This window comes from Bombus vancouverensis, chromosome 5 (genome assembly GCF_051014615.1).
Source record: "Bombus vancouverensis nearcticus chromosome 5, iyBomVanc1_principal, whole genome shotgun sequence".
NCBI lineage: Eukaryota > Metazoa > Arthropoda > Insecta > Hymenoptera > Apidae > Bombus > Bombus vancouverensis.
Window position 1 is genome coordinate 3141435 of NC_134915.1, and position 16129 is coordinate 3157563.

Genomic DNA, 16129 nt, shown 5'->3' on the forward strand with positions numbered 1-16129 from the left:
CAAGTTTAAAATGGAAACAAGTTGCAATAACAAGCGGAGCCTGTGTCGAACACAAAAATACAGAAAACAGAGAATTTGGAAAATTACACTAGAATGAAAAAATCTTATCTTTCGCAAATCGAGAGCATCGGAAACGATGTTGACTTTATAATAGAAACAAGTACACGTTGATCCGTCGCGTTACCTGTTATACTATTTTATACAATTTATACAATTTAATTATATTTACTATAGTAAGAAAAAATTGCACCTGCCGTCTACGATTTAAAAATCTCCGTGTAACCGGCAATTTACAAAATACATGTACGTTAAAGTATTTTCTTGCGAAAAAATTTCTTTACCGTTAAACGTTACAGATATTAGGCTACATAGCAAACACTAGATACTAAGCTATACGCGCGTAACGCGTAAGACAATTTCACGACAAGCGCTTGTTAAAAGAAAAAAATACATTTTTTATTGATCGCTCGGTATTTTTCGTTCGCGCTGTATATTATTCATACTCGACAGATAGCACAGTATAACAGTCGGTGCATAATTAATACGCGTTCTGGAGGACTGGCGCGGTCACGAAACGTTTGTTTGCCCGATACCACTGTCGTGTTTTATTCTTCGTATTCGCTTCCACCAAATCATCCTGCAGCTCTAACGTCTAACGTGACTTTCAATTCGTTTGAAAATACGAGCTGCCATTCATCTTTGTTCAGCATTAAGCGTAATAGACGCTAAATTGCAGCAGCCTCGCAATTACCTTGTCACTCGTACCCTACACACTGCGCGATCCATTGGCGTTCATGAAGATTCGTATTGAAGCGAGCCGTGATAAGGGGATCTTTATGAAGATGCAGCGAATTACTCGTGAACCGTTTCAAATTCGCCATCAAAGTCGGCCTCGATTCAAATTTCCTCCGCGAGGCGAGCCATCGCCATCGCCGATGTTTCTTCGACACTGTACGACGCATTGGCGTTCTGTTGTTTTATGAATTTCACGAGGTACGATCGTCTGCTTGGCAGACCCGTGACAAACGTCGAGCCTGGGCAGAATATTTGTACGCAGAGTGCGATAACGTTGTTATTCGCAGCTTTCGAAATGGCACGCGTACGAGGAAGATGTAAGTTCGTTCATCGTTTGAGTCCCAGGTCTTTGAAAAAAAAAAGGGTCGAAAAATGCCGAGCAACGCGACAGCGTTTGTCTTAACACTAGAACTACCGATAGTTAACACGAAACTGTTTCTATCAAAACCAGTCAAAATGATAAAAAATACGTAATAATTGAATATTTTTATATTTATTGATTTATTACTTTCTTACAGAAGCAATTACATGTTATGTAGTGTATTTTTGGTATTATTAATCCATCGGGGACAATGATCCCTAAACGAGGGTTGACACATTTATAAAATTGTAGAACCAGTCATTTTGATTGCTGTGGTATTTCTAGTGTTAGCATTTAGAATTTTCCTGATAACTGATATCGTCATATTGAATGATACGCAGTAAAAATTTTCAAAACGCGTGGCAAGTTGTACAAAACGAGGAAACTGGTTAATTGGAGTTCAATAAACAGATTTCAGGACCCTTTTACACTTTGACTGGTATTGATATATGTAGCCTTGATACAAAATTATTTTCAGTTTGAATACATAACAAACCAAATAAAATTCATTATATTACTCTTTTAGTTATCGTCGCGAAAGTCATTACATCATTGCGGAAAGAAATATAACACGAAGTAGGAATTTTAAAATAAAATTGTAAAACCAGTCAATTTGACTGGTGTGGTAGTTTCAATTTTAATCGACTGCGAAGAGAAACAAGCTATACAAACTATATCGTTATATATGCGTATTATTAATTTATAAATAATTCAAGTTTGTTCAATAGAAATTATTGAGAAGATAACAATGAAATAGAAAATACCGTCAGTCGTCCGTAGCGTTCAAATGCACTGCAACTTTTCCACACGAAATCTAAACAGCGCAATAGCGCTCGTCATACTTGTTATTTTTATGAAATACGTTTATATTATTATATATGCGTATTATTAGTTTATAAGTAATTCAAGTTTGTCAATAAAAATGATTGAGAAGATAACAATGAAATAGAAAATACCGTCAGTCGTCTGTAGCCTTCAAATGTACTGCGACTTTTCCACACGAAATCTAAACAGCACGCTTCGCACTCAAACGGTTAAAGACGAAGAAGAACGTAATTGGTAAAAACGAATGAGAGAAAGTACGGAAGAAGGAAATTGGATGCAAGACGATATTCTTGCGTTCGTATCCTTCTCGTTTCCTCGCGTATACCGAATTAAGGGAGTGTCCTGAATTAGAATGTTCTAAAACAGCGTCTTTGTTGTGATTTTTTTAGACGAGAAAGAAAGAAATGAAGTTATTGAATTTTAAGGTATGGTTTTATATATATTTAACGAATACAAAAAAATTTTTTTTAAAGTAAAAAAGAAATTATAACAGATTTCTAAGCCTATTTCATGGGCTGCAGTTTTCAATCAGCGTGAAAGTTCCAACTCGTAATTCTTGGCGGAAACAAAAAACCAAAAAAGGTTTAAATTATTATGTATTTTTCTTCTGGGTGAACTAAACAACGGCAGAAAAAAAGTTTATTTAAATAATTGTACCTTAAAGTTTATTTTTTTTTTTTAAGAACACTTTTTTTTAAACCCACCAAAAGCTTTAATTTCACATTTTTTTCTGACGTTGTTTAGTTCACCCAGAAGAAAAATATATAATAATTTAATCCTTTTTTGGTTCTTTGCTTCCGTCTAGAATCACGAGGTGGATGTTTCCCGCCGATTGAAGATTGCAGCGACTAGACGCCCGTGAAATAGGCTTAGAAATCTGTTATAACTTTCTTTTTACTTTAAAAGAAATTTTTTTGTATTCTTTAAATATATATAAAACTATACCTCAAAATTCAACAACTTCATTTCTTTCTTTCCCTTCTAAAAAAAATCACAGAAAATGGAACTAATTATCCTACGTGCCATAGTTTATTATATATAGCAACTTAAAACAATTATTGTCATTGTTCTGAGATGTCTTCAATCGTATTTTGTATATATTTTTCGCGATTATGGAAAATCAGCGGCCCACGACTAAAACGATGCGTGAAGAGTTTAACGTTTGTGGTACAAATTGTTCTTTCTCGTTGCAGTTTCTTCAGAATTTGGGCAAAGTGGATAGGACCGCGGATGACATATTCGACGAACATCTGCAGAACTTCATGAGACAGCAAAATGCCGCGAACAGATTGCAAAAAGAGTTCAACAATTACATCAGGTGTGTTCGAGGTAAGTCGATCGAAGATAAATCAAATTAAAACACCTATTCTATGACTTATATGAACATACGACAATACAAGTTAAACAAACGACAATATTTTAAATCTGTTAACATCAGTTTGTATGGAAGAGGATGCTTGTTAAATTCGAGTAAAAATTGCGACAAACAATTAACGATAGATGCACACTGCGTTCGATGATCAAAATATCGAAGCAATTGCGTTCTTTCTTTGAAAAACTTCAGTCGTCGTTATTTTATGCACGCGTGAAATATTGCCGATATTGTAGTTGCGCATCTGCTGTGAACTGCAGCAGGCAGTAAAACCGATAAACCAAACATTTGCAGCAAATGCGTACACAAATTATCAGATCTGCGCGAGAAGCGAGCCGTGACCTTGATTTTCTCTGACCCAGTCCGGCTCGTTCAAACCTACCGTCTTAATGATAATCTGTCGAACAGGTACATTTTTAACTTTGTAAATCTGCAGAGAATTGAAGCACTGCTATTCCTGCAGCTACGAAATGTGAATTTTGCAGATCGTTACATCGATATATATATATTTAATATCATATATATATATAGCTCAGCTGACAAGAGAAACTCTAGTTGGTCATCATTTTTCATTATAGTCTACAAATTGATGATTAGTAATCGATATAAAATTGCTTTCATTTTAATACAATGATATAATAATGCGATATTATGGTGCAACGATAGGTGAATGAAATTAGAGTTGGAGAATACAAATACATCGCATGGTTAATGGAGATATTAATTATTATACATTGTTGCTATGATATTAAATATACTTACGATTACAATGTTACGATATACGGGGTGGTTGGTAACTGATGGTACAAGCGGAAAGGGAGTGATTGTACGCGAAAAAAAAGTCGAAAATATAGAATAAAATTTTTTTTCTAATTTTTCCATCGAGACAACGATCTAAAGTGAGATCCGTTATAACGAGACGTGATAAAGTGGACGCGTACCGAGCCAAAAATCAAAGTCGATTTTCTCGAAAACAAAGCCTCAAACGAAAAATGTTTATTCTATATTTTCGACTTCTTTTTTCGCGTAGAATCACCCCCTTTCCGCTTGTACCACCAGTTACCTACCACCCTGTGTAATGATTATGTGATTAATGCATAGATTACGGTTGTAATACCAATGAGTCCGATTTTCCGCTATATTTAATTACGTATTATTTCTTAACGTATATGAAAAATGATCGCTGTTATAGTTTTATAGTACGGTTCTCTAAAATAAATAAATAAACTATGATATTAAATATACTTTTATACGATTACAATGTTACAATATATAATGATTATGCGATAAATACATAGATTATGGTTGTAATACCAATGAGTCCGATTTTCCGCTATATTTAATTACGTATTATTTCTTAACGTATATGAAAAATGATCGCTGTTATAGTTTTATAGTACGGTTCTCTAAAATAAATAAATAAACTATGGTATTAAATATACTTTTATACGATTACAATGTTACAATATATAATGATTATGCGATAAATACATAGATTATGGTTGTAATACCAATGAGTCCGATTTTCCGCTATATTTAATTACGTATTATTTATTAACGTATATGAAAAATAATCGCTGTTATAATTTTATAGTACGGTTCTCTAAAATAAATTAATTTATTCCGTTGATCTTTCATTTCACGAAACGTAATAACTCAATAGAGGTCCATTTATCTAAACGAAATTTTATTTAACGCCTGATTGACCCAAATTTTGTCGGTTGATTCGTTCGAGTTTGAACCTGAACTGCTATTATACGAAGGAAAAATAGTAGCGGGGATAATTGGCGAGTTCCTATTATATGAACTGTAATTATGTAAACTGTTTGTCCGCCGACAAGTTCAGATAAAGTTGCAGTTCTACCGCAAGGACAGAATGCAGTCACTTGGTTCAAAAAATACCGACAAAGTAAAAGTCGAGTTGAGATTGTTCAAGAAATGTCAAAGTACTTTTGCAGAATAAATTCTGCATAATTTTCTGCTGAAAAATAAATCGTCGAAGGATTCTCTTTTGAATCATGCTTATCGAAGTAATCGTTCATGGCCTTGATTCGCGTCGAAGCTTGCATTACAAGTTACTCGAAATAGCATAACCGGTGAACTAGATTCCGCAGCAATACGTGAACCGCTTTTCCTACAGCGAATATAAATCAGTTTCGATTAACTCAAAACTGGTATTACGAAAGTCTTTGACGTGTTTCTAAATGCTGACTCATAATCGTAAAACACTGTCGCTGGATGTTATCGTGGAAGTCTGACGCGCATACTACGTGCTTACGTTTATTATTTTATTTTTCATTTACAACGAACAGATGTTAAGTGCTGGGAAACGTATCTATGTGCTACTCTTGCTAAGAGTCTCAGTAAATATTTGAAAGTACAGTTGTAATGCAGTTGTAACTTCACTTTTTCAACGAATTTTTTTTGTAACTAATAATGTAGAAGTATGGATTGCTATACAATGAAGTTTGAAAAACTATAGGTTTTTTCCATGGAACATTGAATTTCATTCGTAAGAAAATCGCCATGTTGCAAGTTGCACACCGTGTTCCAGTGGTTCCAAAAAGATTGTAGCAATCCAACAGTCTTGCTAAAAATTATTTTGAAATTTGAAAGATAATATGTGCGATAAATAATATCCCATCCCAAGCTCATAAAGATTAACATAATCCCTGTCCCAGTTGATAATTATATGCATACTTTTAAACATGATTGATAGCGATGGTAGACTGAAATTGAGCAAAATGATTCAAAAGAGACATTAAAAAATATCTCCATATTCTATTCATTTTAAAGTGACTAAGCAGAAAAGCATGTGATATATACTTTTCTTATATATAGGATTAATAGCAATGGTAAACTGAAACTGAGCAAAATGGTTCAAAAGGAACATTAAAAAATATCTCTATATTCTATTCATTTTAAAGTAACTAAAAAGAAAAGCATATAATATATACTTTTCTTATATATATAATTGATAGTGATGGTAGACTGAAATTTAGTAAAATGATTCAAAAGGGACATTGAAAAATATCTCTATATTCTATTCATTTTAAAGTAACTAAAAAAAAGCATATAATATATACTTTTCTTATATATATGATTGATAGCAATGGTAAACTGAAATTGAGCAAAATGGTTCAAAAGGAACATTAAAAAATATCTCCATATTCTATTCATTTTAAAATAACTAAAAAGAAAAGCATATAATATATACTTCTCTTATATATATAATTGATAGTGATGGTAGACTGAAATTTAGCAAAATGATTAAAGAGAGACATTAAAAAATATCTCTATATTCTAATCATTTTAAAGTGACTAAGCAGAAAAACATGTGATATATACTTTTCTTATATATAGGATTAATAGCAATGGTAAACTGAAATTGAGCAAAATGGTTCAAAAGGAACATTAAAAAATATCTCTATATTCTATTCATTTTAAAGTAACCAAACAGAAAAGCATATAATATATACTTCTCTTATATATATAATTGATAGTGATGGTAGACTGAAATTTAGCAAAATGATTAAAGAGAGACATTAAAAAATATCTCTATATTCTAATCATTTTAAAGTGACTAAGCAGAAAAGCATGTAATATATACTTTTCTTATATATAGGATTAATAGCAATGGTAAACTGAAATTTAGCAAAATAATTAAAGAGAGACATTAAAAAATATCTCTATATTCTAATCATTTTAAAGTGACTAAGCAGAAAAGCATATAATATATACTTTTCTTATATATATAATTGATAGTGATGGTAGACTGAAATTTAGCAAAATGATTAAAGAGAGACATTAAAAAATATCTCTATATTCTATCCATTTTAAAGTAACCAAACAGAAAAGCATATAATATATACTTTTCTTATATATATAATTGATAGCAATGGTAAACTGAAATTGAGTATTAAAAAATATCTCCATATTCTATTCATTTTAAAATAACTAAACAGAAAAGCATGTGATATATACTTCTCTTATATATAAGAAAAAGAAATATTACATAAGGAGAATTATATATGAATTTTATTATATATACTTTTATTATAAATATTATATTTATATTATATTCTATTGTATTTTAATTATATACTAAATATGTATAATAACATATTATTAGCCAGAGTATAGTTCCAAGACGCTGAAAGTTAGAAAGCTAACAAAGATGCAGACTCTTGAATTGGAAAGGTGTTTGGACGTACCTGAGTGTAGGTACTTTTGGATCGTCACCAGTATTTGTTAATATCGTGTAAGGCAATTTTTCAACGTGATTGCATCCTACGTTTTTGACAACCAGGCATTGATATATTATTTAAATCACGTACGCCTGTGTAACGAGCACGTTTTTCTGAAGAACCATAATCACTTGACCTAATATGGAAATCAAGGACGCTTGTCTATGTGTATAAGCCTTGCACTTCAACGAATTTCACGATACTATCGGACAGCGAATTTTTCTGCAAATCCATATTCCATACTCTGCTAGCCTAAGCGAAGATCTGTGCTACCAATAGACGGATATTTTATATTGTATATTTTTGCATATCGTAACGAGTTCTGGTTCAAGGAAGAGGAGAGGAGATGTGCGTTGTATGGAAAATGCTGGAAAGCGTTGTACAGAGGGCTTGTTGAAGCACTGGAAGGAGGAATGTTAAACGACAGACAGAATGAATTTGAGGGTCGAGGAAATTCTGGAAGAAAATGCAAATATGCAAGCAATAAGGTGGTTGCGGAGAGTAGAGAGAAAATAGGAGAACAGGAAGAAAGACGTAAATAGAGAGAAGTAGAAGCAGAATACGAGTGTGGAGAAACATACAATTATTGCAAATATAAATGCAAATATATAATAAATAAAGTACAAGTAAAAAGAAACAGATAGGCAATGAATGAATGGATGAAGTGTAACCAGGAGAAGGTTTACGTAATGACAAAGCATTTAGAAATAAGGACAATGGATAACCAAAGGATTGATGTAGTTTTATGTTACTATAGTTCTCTGTATGTTTAGTGTTAGTTTTGTTTCATATTATCTGTAAATTATACGAAACCAAATCTAATATCTACACTAACAGGCTGAAATAAATAAATAAATAAATACTGTGTGCATTCCGCATTTTAACCTTAATTTTACTATAAATTAAATTAAGATATAAATACCTGTACCTTTAAATTTACTATAAATTAAATTAAAATATAAATACCTGTAGCTTTAAATTTAATACAAATTAAATTAAAATATAAATACTAAAAGAAATGTATAGAACACATGTGAAATGTGCAAAAATATATAAAATGTCCAAAATAAAGTACTATTTATGATAGTTATGAAATTAATGAAAGAAAATAAACGAAAAGGGTGTTTATTTAGTTTCTGTTTCTTAAACGAGGTACACAAATATTTAAATTTGCATAGATATCCGCGATAGATTCACCTGCACCTTCAAATTTACTATAAATTAAATTAAATATAAATATCAAAAATAATGTATAGGACACGTGTAAAATGTTCAAAATATACAAAATATCCAAAGTAAAGTGCTAAACTATTTATAATAGCTATGAGACTAATGAAAGAAATAAACGAAAAGGGTGTTTATTTAGTTTCTGTTTCTTAAACGAGGTACACAAATATTTAAATTTGCATAAATATCCGCGATAGATTCACCTGCACCTTCGAATTTACTATAAATTAAATTAAATATAAATATCAAAAATAATGTATAGGACACGTGTAAAATGTTCAAAATATACAAAATATCCAAAGTAAAGTGCTAAACTATTTATAATAGTTATGAGATTAATGAAAGAAAATAGATGAAAAGGGTGTTTATTTAGTTTCTGTTTCTTAAACGAGGTACACAAATATTTAAATTTACATAAATATCCGCGGTCGATTCTCCTGCACCTTCAAATTTACTATAAATTAAATTAAATATAAATATCAAAAATAATGTATAGGACACGTGTAAAATGTTCAAAATATACAAAATATCCAAAGTAAAGTGCTAAACTATTTATAATAGCTATGAGACTAATGAAAGAAATAAACGAAAAGGGTGTTTATTTAGTTTCTGTTTCCTAAATGAGGTACAGAAACATTTAAATTTGCATAAATATTCGCGGTCGATTCGCAACAAACAGTCTAATTACAAATGTTTGCGTCCTTGTTTATGCAGCGATCTTTTTCATTCCTCTTCGTCGCTGAAAACGACACGAGAAACGATTTTCGCATTATCGACAGCCATATAACGCGACTCTATCGGAATACAACGACCTCCAACCTTTTACCCGAGTTCGCTCTGGTCGAATCAATTTCTCTCGTAGGGTTATTCACCTGGCGAGGTAAATTGCCTCGTAAAATCAAACGTTTCGAGCTATGTGGTCCAGATTGTCTGCCACATCTCTCTGATAGTCGTAGCCTGGAGAAAGTCAATTTCTGTACAACTGTGCGTACGTACTATGCCGCTTGAAAAAGCCGTGTCGAGTACTCCGTTTCGTGGGGTTGCGTACGTTTCACAGGTGAATGAGGGCTGGATGAATAACGCAGACATTGAATAACGACCGTACTTTCTGCGCAGGCCCTACGCAATACTCGTAGCAACGTCAATCGTTGAGAGAAACGGCCCTGATTTTAACTGCGTGTCTCGCATCTCTGGACGAGATATCTCGCGACGCTACGACCAGACATCTCGCGTCTGTTTTTCAATATTTCTGGCCGAATATGATTTCTTACAATTCGGTGGATTTTTATGCATTCATGGTAAATTTAACAAACAGCAAGAGTACAGAAAATGTACATAATAATAGAGAAATGTATAAGATATCCACAGTGCAGTGGATATTTGCTATGACATTTAGCAGGAAAAATAAATTTCTGTTTAGGTATTTTTAATTTTGTTCGAAAAAATATGCATTTGCTTAGATATCCGCGCTCTACTTACGGGAGAAAAAATGAGAGGAAATTTGCTCTTGAAAGGGTAACGTTTCCTCTGTTCGGTGTCACTAGAACTACTATATCCATCAAAATATATACTTTGATTATATATAGATTTATGTATTATTATTAATGGTTACACAGTGGCTAAATGATCATACGTTTTTTAATTTTGTGGTTATTCAAACAGCAAGTGTTTCGACGATTATTAAAGTTAGCTTTTATTAAGATACAGTAGAATTTTATTTCTGTATGCATCTATCAGGAAATAAGCAGATTCGTGTAACAAAAGTCAACTTAATCAACTTGCAATTAGTCAACGTAAATCCGCAATAGTTCAATTAATATTAATAGGAGTGTCGTCCATATGAGTAGATTGCACCAAACATATGATCATAAATACGTGATATTGTTTCAAACTGGAGAATTTTGAAACAGATTTTTGGATCACGATAATTGCTAATTAATTACATTCGATTCATTAAAAAAGGATTCACGTGTGACAATTTTTATAAATATTTTCTAGACTGCATACTTAATAAATGTAATTCTAGTTATGTAAATGTGACGTTAATAAATGTAATATAATCAGTAAATAGCTTAAAAAAAATTCATAAAATCTACTTGTTGTTGTTGTTACACAAGAATCCTCTTAAATATATATTTTGTAACAATATATAGTACAGAACAATGAATTTGAACAATTGACACAACATTCATATTAACATGAAATTAATTGAATGTTTTGTAGAGAATAGCACGGGTAAAGTAAAGTATAAGAAGTACATATTATCGTTTAAATAACTATGAGTGACGCTGATCATTTATTTCACTATACAACTTTAATTATGATTATCAATATACTTGTACAATAGTAGACATATTTGATATTTTCTTTTGAACATTTTGTGTACATTTGTCTACTAAATTATTAGATATTACTATTTATTTTATTATTATAATTACCAGATATTATCTATTAACTTTTTCTCCTCTAATTTCTCCACTCGTAGCCAAAATATCTCGAGTACTAATTTCTGTTCTTACTGTAATCTGCATATGTGCAAATTATCGTACGATAATAATCAGCACAGGCTGTGATAATTCAAATTGACAGGAACGTGTACGCTAAGTAACGCATCGCTATAATATTATTTAGCTCTAAATCTGTGTGATAATCGTAGAAAGTAATTTTTATCCCAAACTTGTGAACGAAGTATCTCGTATTATTGCAACAAAAAAAAAACCGTGGAAAACGTTTCGTTTATAGCAGAAACGACATCGAGTAAGAAAATATATCTCGTGCGTAAATGCGAAAAGTTTAATCATGCTGTTTCGAAATACTCGTCGATTGGAAATATACATGTTGTCATCTGGCTGATCGTCGCTAAGATGATTCACATGTTTCTTCCTCGTCGCTCTTCAGTCGTCTTTTCTAACTGATGACAGCAAAGCGAAGAACTCTGTATTGCAACGAAATACAAATTGTGATAGGTAAATAGAATAATATACAGGTGCAATGAAATTTAAAGAAAGGCTGAAATATTTTAAGTTACGTTCGAAAGCATTCGCAAAAGTATGTGAAATGAGGACCGTTGGGATATCAAAAGAGAATAATACGCTGACATCTGTTTAACCTTACGTGGCAACAAATTTAATAGGTTCGAGTATTCCCGAAGAGCGCTAGGAAGCTGAGGATTAAATTTTCAAACGAAGACCTACGTATTTTCATCGTACATTCTTGCAGCTAACGTCGCAGAACGTCTTCCATTTCCCATTACCTAAGCATAGATACGCGCGTTTTTCGCAGAAGCTGTTCCAACGTATGAATTTTCAACGATGATATCATAGAGCATTGATAAAAAATCTATTTGCATTGATACGTTGAACGCGTTTGGAAAGTCGGGGCTCGTGGTGCACAGGAGGTCAGTGAATTGTATAACATAAACGTTAGATCTAACTCTTTGCACTCCTATGTCGAGTCCCACTGGACATTTTTTCAGTCCCACGTTTCTTTGTGCAACGTGCGAAAGAGAAGCAGGTTTGCATCCTGGAAATTGTTTCAAGATATATCATACACTTAAAAATTACAAAATACAACAATAGTATGAACAAAACTGGTATTTAAGTTCATTTATTTAAATTGTCTTGTTTTTTAGTTGAAGTAAAATTCAAATAAAACACTTAAAAACGTTGGGAGCTGCTCTGAGGTAACGAAATTGAAATAAAATTCCGAGTGCAAAGGATTAAGAAACGTTTGAATTTGAAAGGATTCTTGAAATATTGCTTTTTTCCAAGGAATCAGGCAAAATGTTGGGACGTAATTTACAGTGAGAGAGAAATCTCACGTGTACCCTACGTATCAGAGATATATCTTTATCGCATCGGATAAATTAACTAGCAGTAACAATGTAATTAAGAAGTAAATCTCTTAATAAATCTCGCTCAATTTCTCTACCAAAGATTAAGAGCTGTAGCAAAAAGATGGTAAATTTAGATATAAAGCTACAAACTGTACGACGTTGCTAATGGCCTTGGATATCGAGGCAACGTTAAAGCGAACAGAAAAAGCGAATAAAGTAATGAGAATGAAACGCTGTTATAATTATGGGAAAGTGGAAATTTTAGAGGAAGATCGGATATTTGCAATTGTTTGCTATAAATATAAACGCTAAGATGCAACCTGCAACTTTGTCGAGTCTTGTTTAAGTTTGTCTACGTAAGTAGAAGCTGTATTATAAAAAGTCGTAGTTTTGATGTTAATCGTAGCAGTATATTAATATTATAATACTAAATACCAAGTAATTTGACTGTATTTCATATAATTTTATAATCGTACGCAAGCAGCAATTCGTATTTGTTACATGTTCACATATTTAGAAATGTTTCTGACGATGTAACTGAAATTGTACTTTGTCCATAGATGGGAGATATGTTTTACCTGAAACGTCACAATCATTCGAACAATAATTACAATTTATTATGTATATTATTATTATATATACGAATAATTATATGTCATATGATGATATTAATTTAAGAACGTATTACATATATTTTCTATATATTTTTGCCATATCGAATTCTACCGAGGCTGCAGTAGATGCAACGGTTTTCAAACATATTTCATTCGCATGATCGCGATCTTCGACGACTAGTATCATTTCAGACTGCACAAATGCTACCTATGATGGTGTAATTTACATGCAGATAAATTCAAGTAAATCACAGCGGAAACAAGTTGCATATCAAGAACGAACGACGTCTACAGCGTCGAGCACTTTGAACTTCTTGTTTTTCCACGTCAGTGGCGTAGTCTTTCTGTTGGTGTACTCGAACGAAACTTTTCTTATTCCTACGATTTTACGTAATGTTTTGTACAAAATAAATATATCGTTTGATATTTTCTTTCGCAAGGATGACGCTATGTACTTAGCATGGTATTTATATCACGTGATAGCGATTATATCAATACTTTCTCCGTTAAAATTAAATCTGTAATCAAACGTGTCGCTATATCATTAAATCTACCTATCATTACATTGATCTATAAACAGTTGGCATAGAATTATTTTTGAAGTCTGCAGTTTGAAAATTATACGCTTGGTGCTAATTTGACAGGTAAATTAAGCCTATCGATATAATCGAATTTGTCTACTGTTAGATCAACCGTCTATTATTAGATCTATTATTATAGCATAATTAACGTATTGGCGTATTGCCGTGTTTAGGGCAGCTGCGTTTTCCCAGTTACATTTAGCAGAATGATGCGGGCTGTTCAATTATCTCGAGTTACTTTTCTAATAACAAAATTGAACTCTCAGGAGATTCTTGTGTTACTTTATCGATACTACGGTAAATTTAAAAGTACAGTGCTCCTTGCATGCCTTGCAATCTTTATATTATACAGGGTGGTTGGTAACTAGTGGTACAAGCGGAAAGGGGGTGATTCTACGCGAAAAAAGAAGTCGAAAATATAGAATAACAATTTTTCGTTTGAGGCTTTGTTTTCGAGAAAATCGACTTTGAATTTTCGTTCGGTACGCGTGCACTTTATTACATCTCGTTATAAAGTCTCGATGGAAAAATTTAAAAAAAATTAAAAAAAAATTTTTATTCTATATTTTCGACTTCTTTCTTCGCGTAGAATCACCCCCTTTCCGCTTGTACCACCAGTTACCAACCACCCTGTATACAGTATACACAATAAATAATTATAAACTCAACGCTATTTTGCGATTCGTCATAATATTAAAACAGAAACTGACGAAACCGCTTGTGTAATTTTACATTACAATATAATGGGAAACTGAAGATACAACAAACCGAAGCTTTCTTCTTTCGAAGCTTGCAAACAATGAAATTTTCTTCGAAAATTGTGTTTCCGCTTGTGAAAATATAAACTCAACGACGTTGATTTTGTTACGTTCTCATTCGATATTTAATGGATTTTCCTTTATCTTTGATTACTTTTATTAATCCAATTATCAGGTACATTATCCACCAACTTATTTAAACTCTCGTTTCGAATATCCAGCCACGCGGATTTTATTCATTTTTTAAGTTCAACCGTATTTTCTACAAATGGCTTCTCCTGGTCGTAAAGCTTTCTTGCTGGAATTTCCCATAGGTTCTCGATCGAGTTCAGGTCAGCACTCAGTGCTGGCCATCGTGATAATTCTATCGTGAAATTTTGGAACCACTTTCCTGTAACAAAAATTCTCTTTTGTCTTCTATTTCGGTTACGAAAGGCAATAGCTCGCCATGTAACATCTCCTGATATCCCACAGCGATCAATCTACCTTTCCAAAAACAATTTCACTTGCCATATCCAGACACTATCACTGGTTTCTTGGAAATAAGAAAAAAGGTTTGAACAAATAAAGAAGAAAACAAAAAGAATTTCGGTTACGAAAGGCAATAGCTCGCCATGTAACATCTCCTGATATCCCACAGCGATCAATCTACCTTTACAAAAACAATTTCACTTGCCATATCCAGACACTGTCACTGGTTTCTTGGAAATAAGAACAAAAGTTTGAACAAATAAAGAAGAAAAGAAAAAGAATTTCGGTTACGAAAGGCAATAGCTCACCATGTAACATCTCCTGATATCCCACAGCGATCAATCTACCTTTGCAAAAACAATTTCACTTGCCATATCCAGACACTATCACTGGTTTCTTGTAAATAAGAACAAAAGTTTGAACAAATGAAGAAGAAAAGAAAAAGAAAAAGAATTTCGGTTACGAAAGGCAATAGCTTGCTATGTGACATCTCCTGATATCCCACAGCGATCAATCTACCTTTGCAAAAACAATTTCACTTGCCATATCCAGACACTGTCACTGGTTTCTTGTAAATAAGAACAAAAGTTTGAACAAATGAAGAAGAAAAGAAAAAGAAAAAGAATTTCGGTTACGAAAGGCAATAGCTCGCCATGTAACATCTGATATCCCACAGCGATCAATCTACCTTTGCAAAAACAATTTCACTTGCCATATCCAGACACTATCACTGGTTCTTGGAAATAAGAACAAAAGTTTGAACAAATAAAGAAGAAAAGAAAAAGAATTTCGGTTACGAAAGGCAATAGCTTGCTATGTGACATCTCCTGATATCCCACAGCGATCAATCTACCTTTGCAAAAACAATTTCACTTGCCATATCCAGACACTGTCACTGGTTTCTTGGAAATAAGAACAAAAGTTTGAACAAATGAAGAAGAAGAGAAAAAGAAAAAGAATTTCGGTTACGAAAGGCAATAGCTCACCATGTAACATCTCCTGATATCCCACAGCGATCAATCTACCTTTGCAAAAACAATTTC

General features: G+C 32.5%; 1 protein-coding gene across 4 annotated transcripts in view; it reads left to right on the plus strand.

The window, feature by feature from the left end:
- Amph (amphiphysin) overlaps positions 1-16129 on the plus strand; it is a 149231-nt gene that overhangs the window by 121821 nt on the left and 11281 nt on the right. For all 4 annotated transcript variants that reach the window (XM_033340081.2, XM_076618918.1, XM_076618919.1 and 1 more), the window contains exon 2: positions 3175-3310. In XM_033340081.2, the coding sequence (XP_033195972.1) occupies positions 3175-3310 (136 nt within the window). The remainder of the gene's footprint in view (positions 1-3174; positions 3311-16129) is intronic.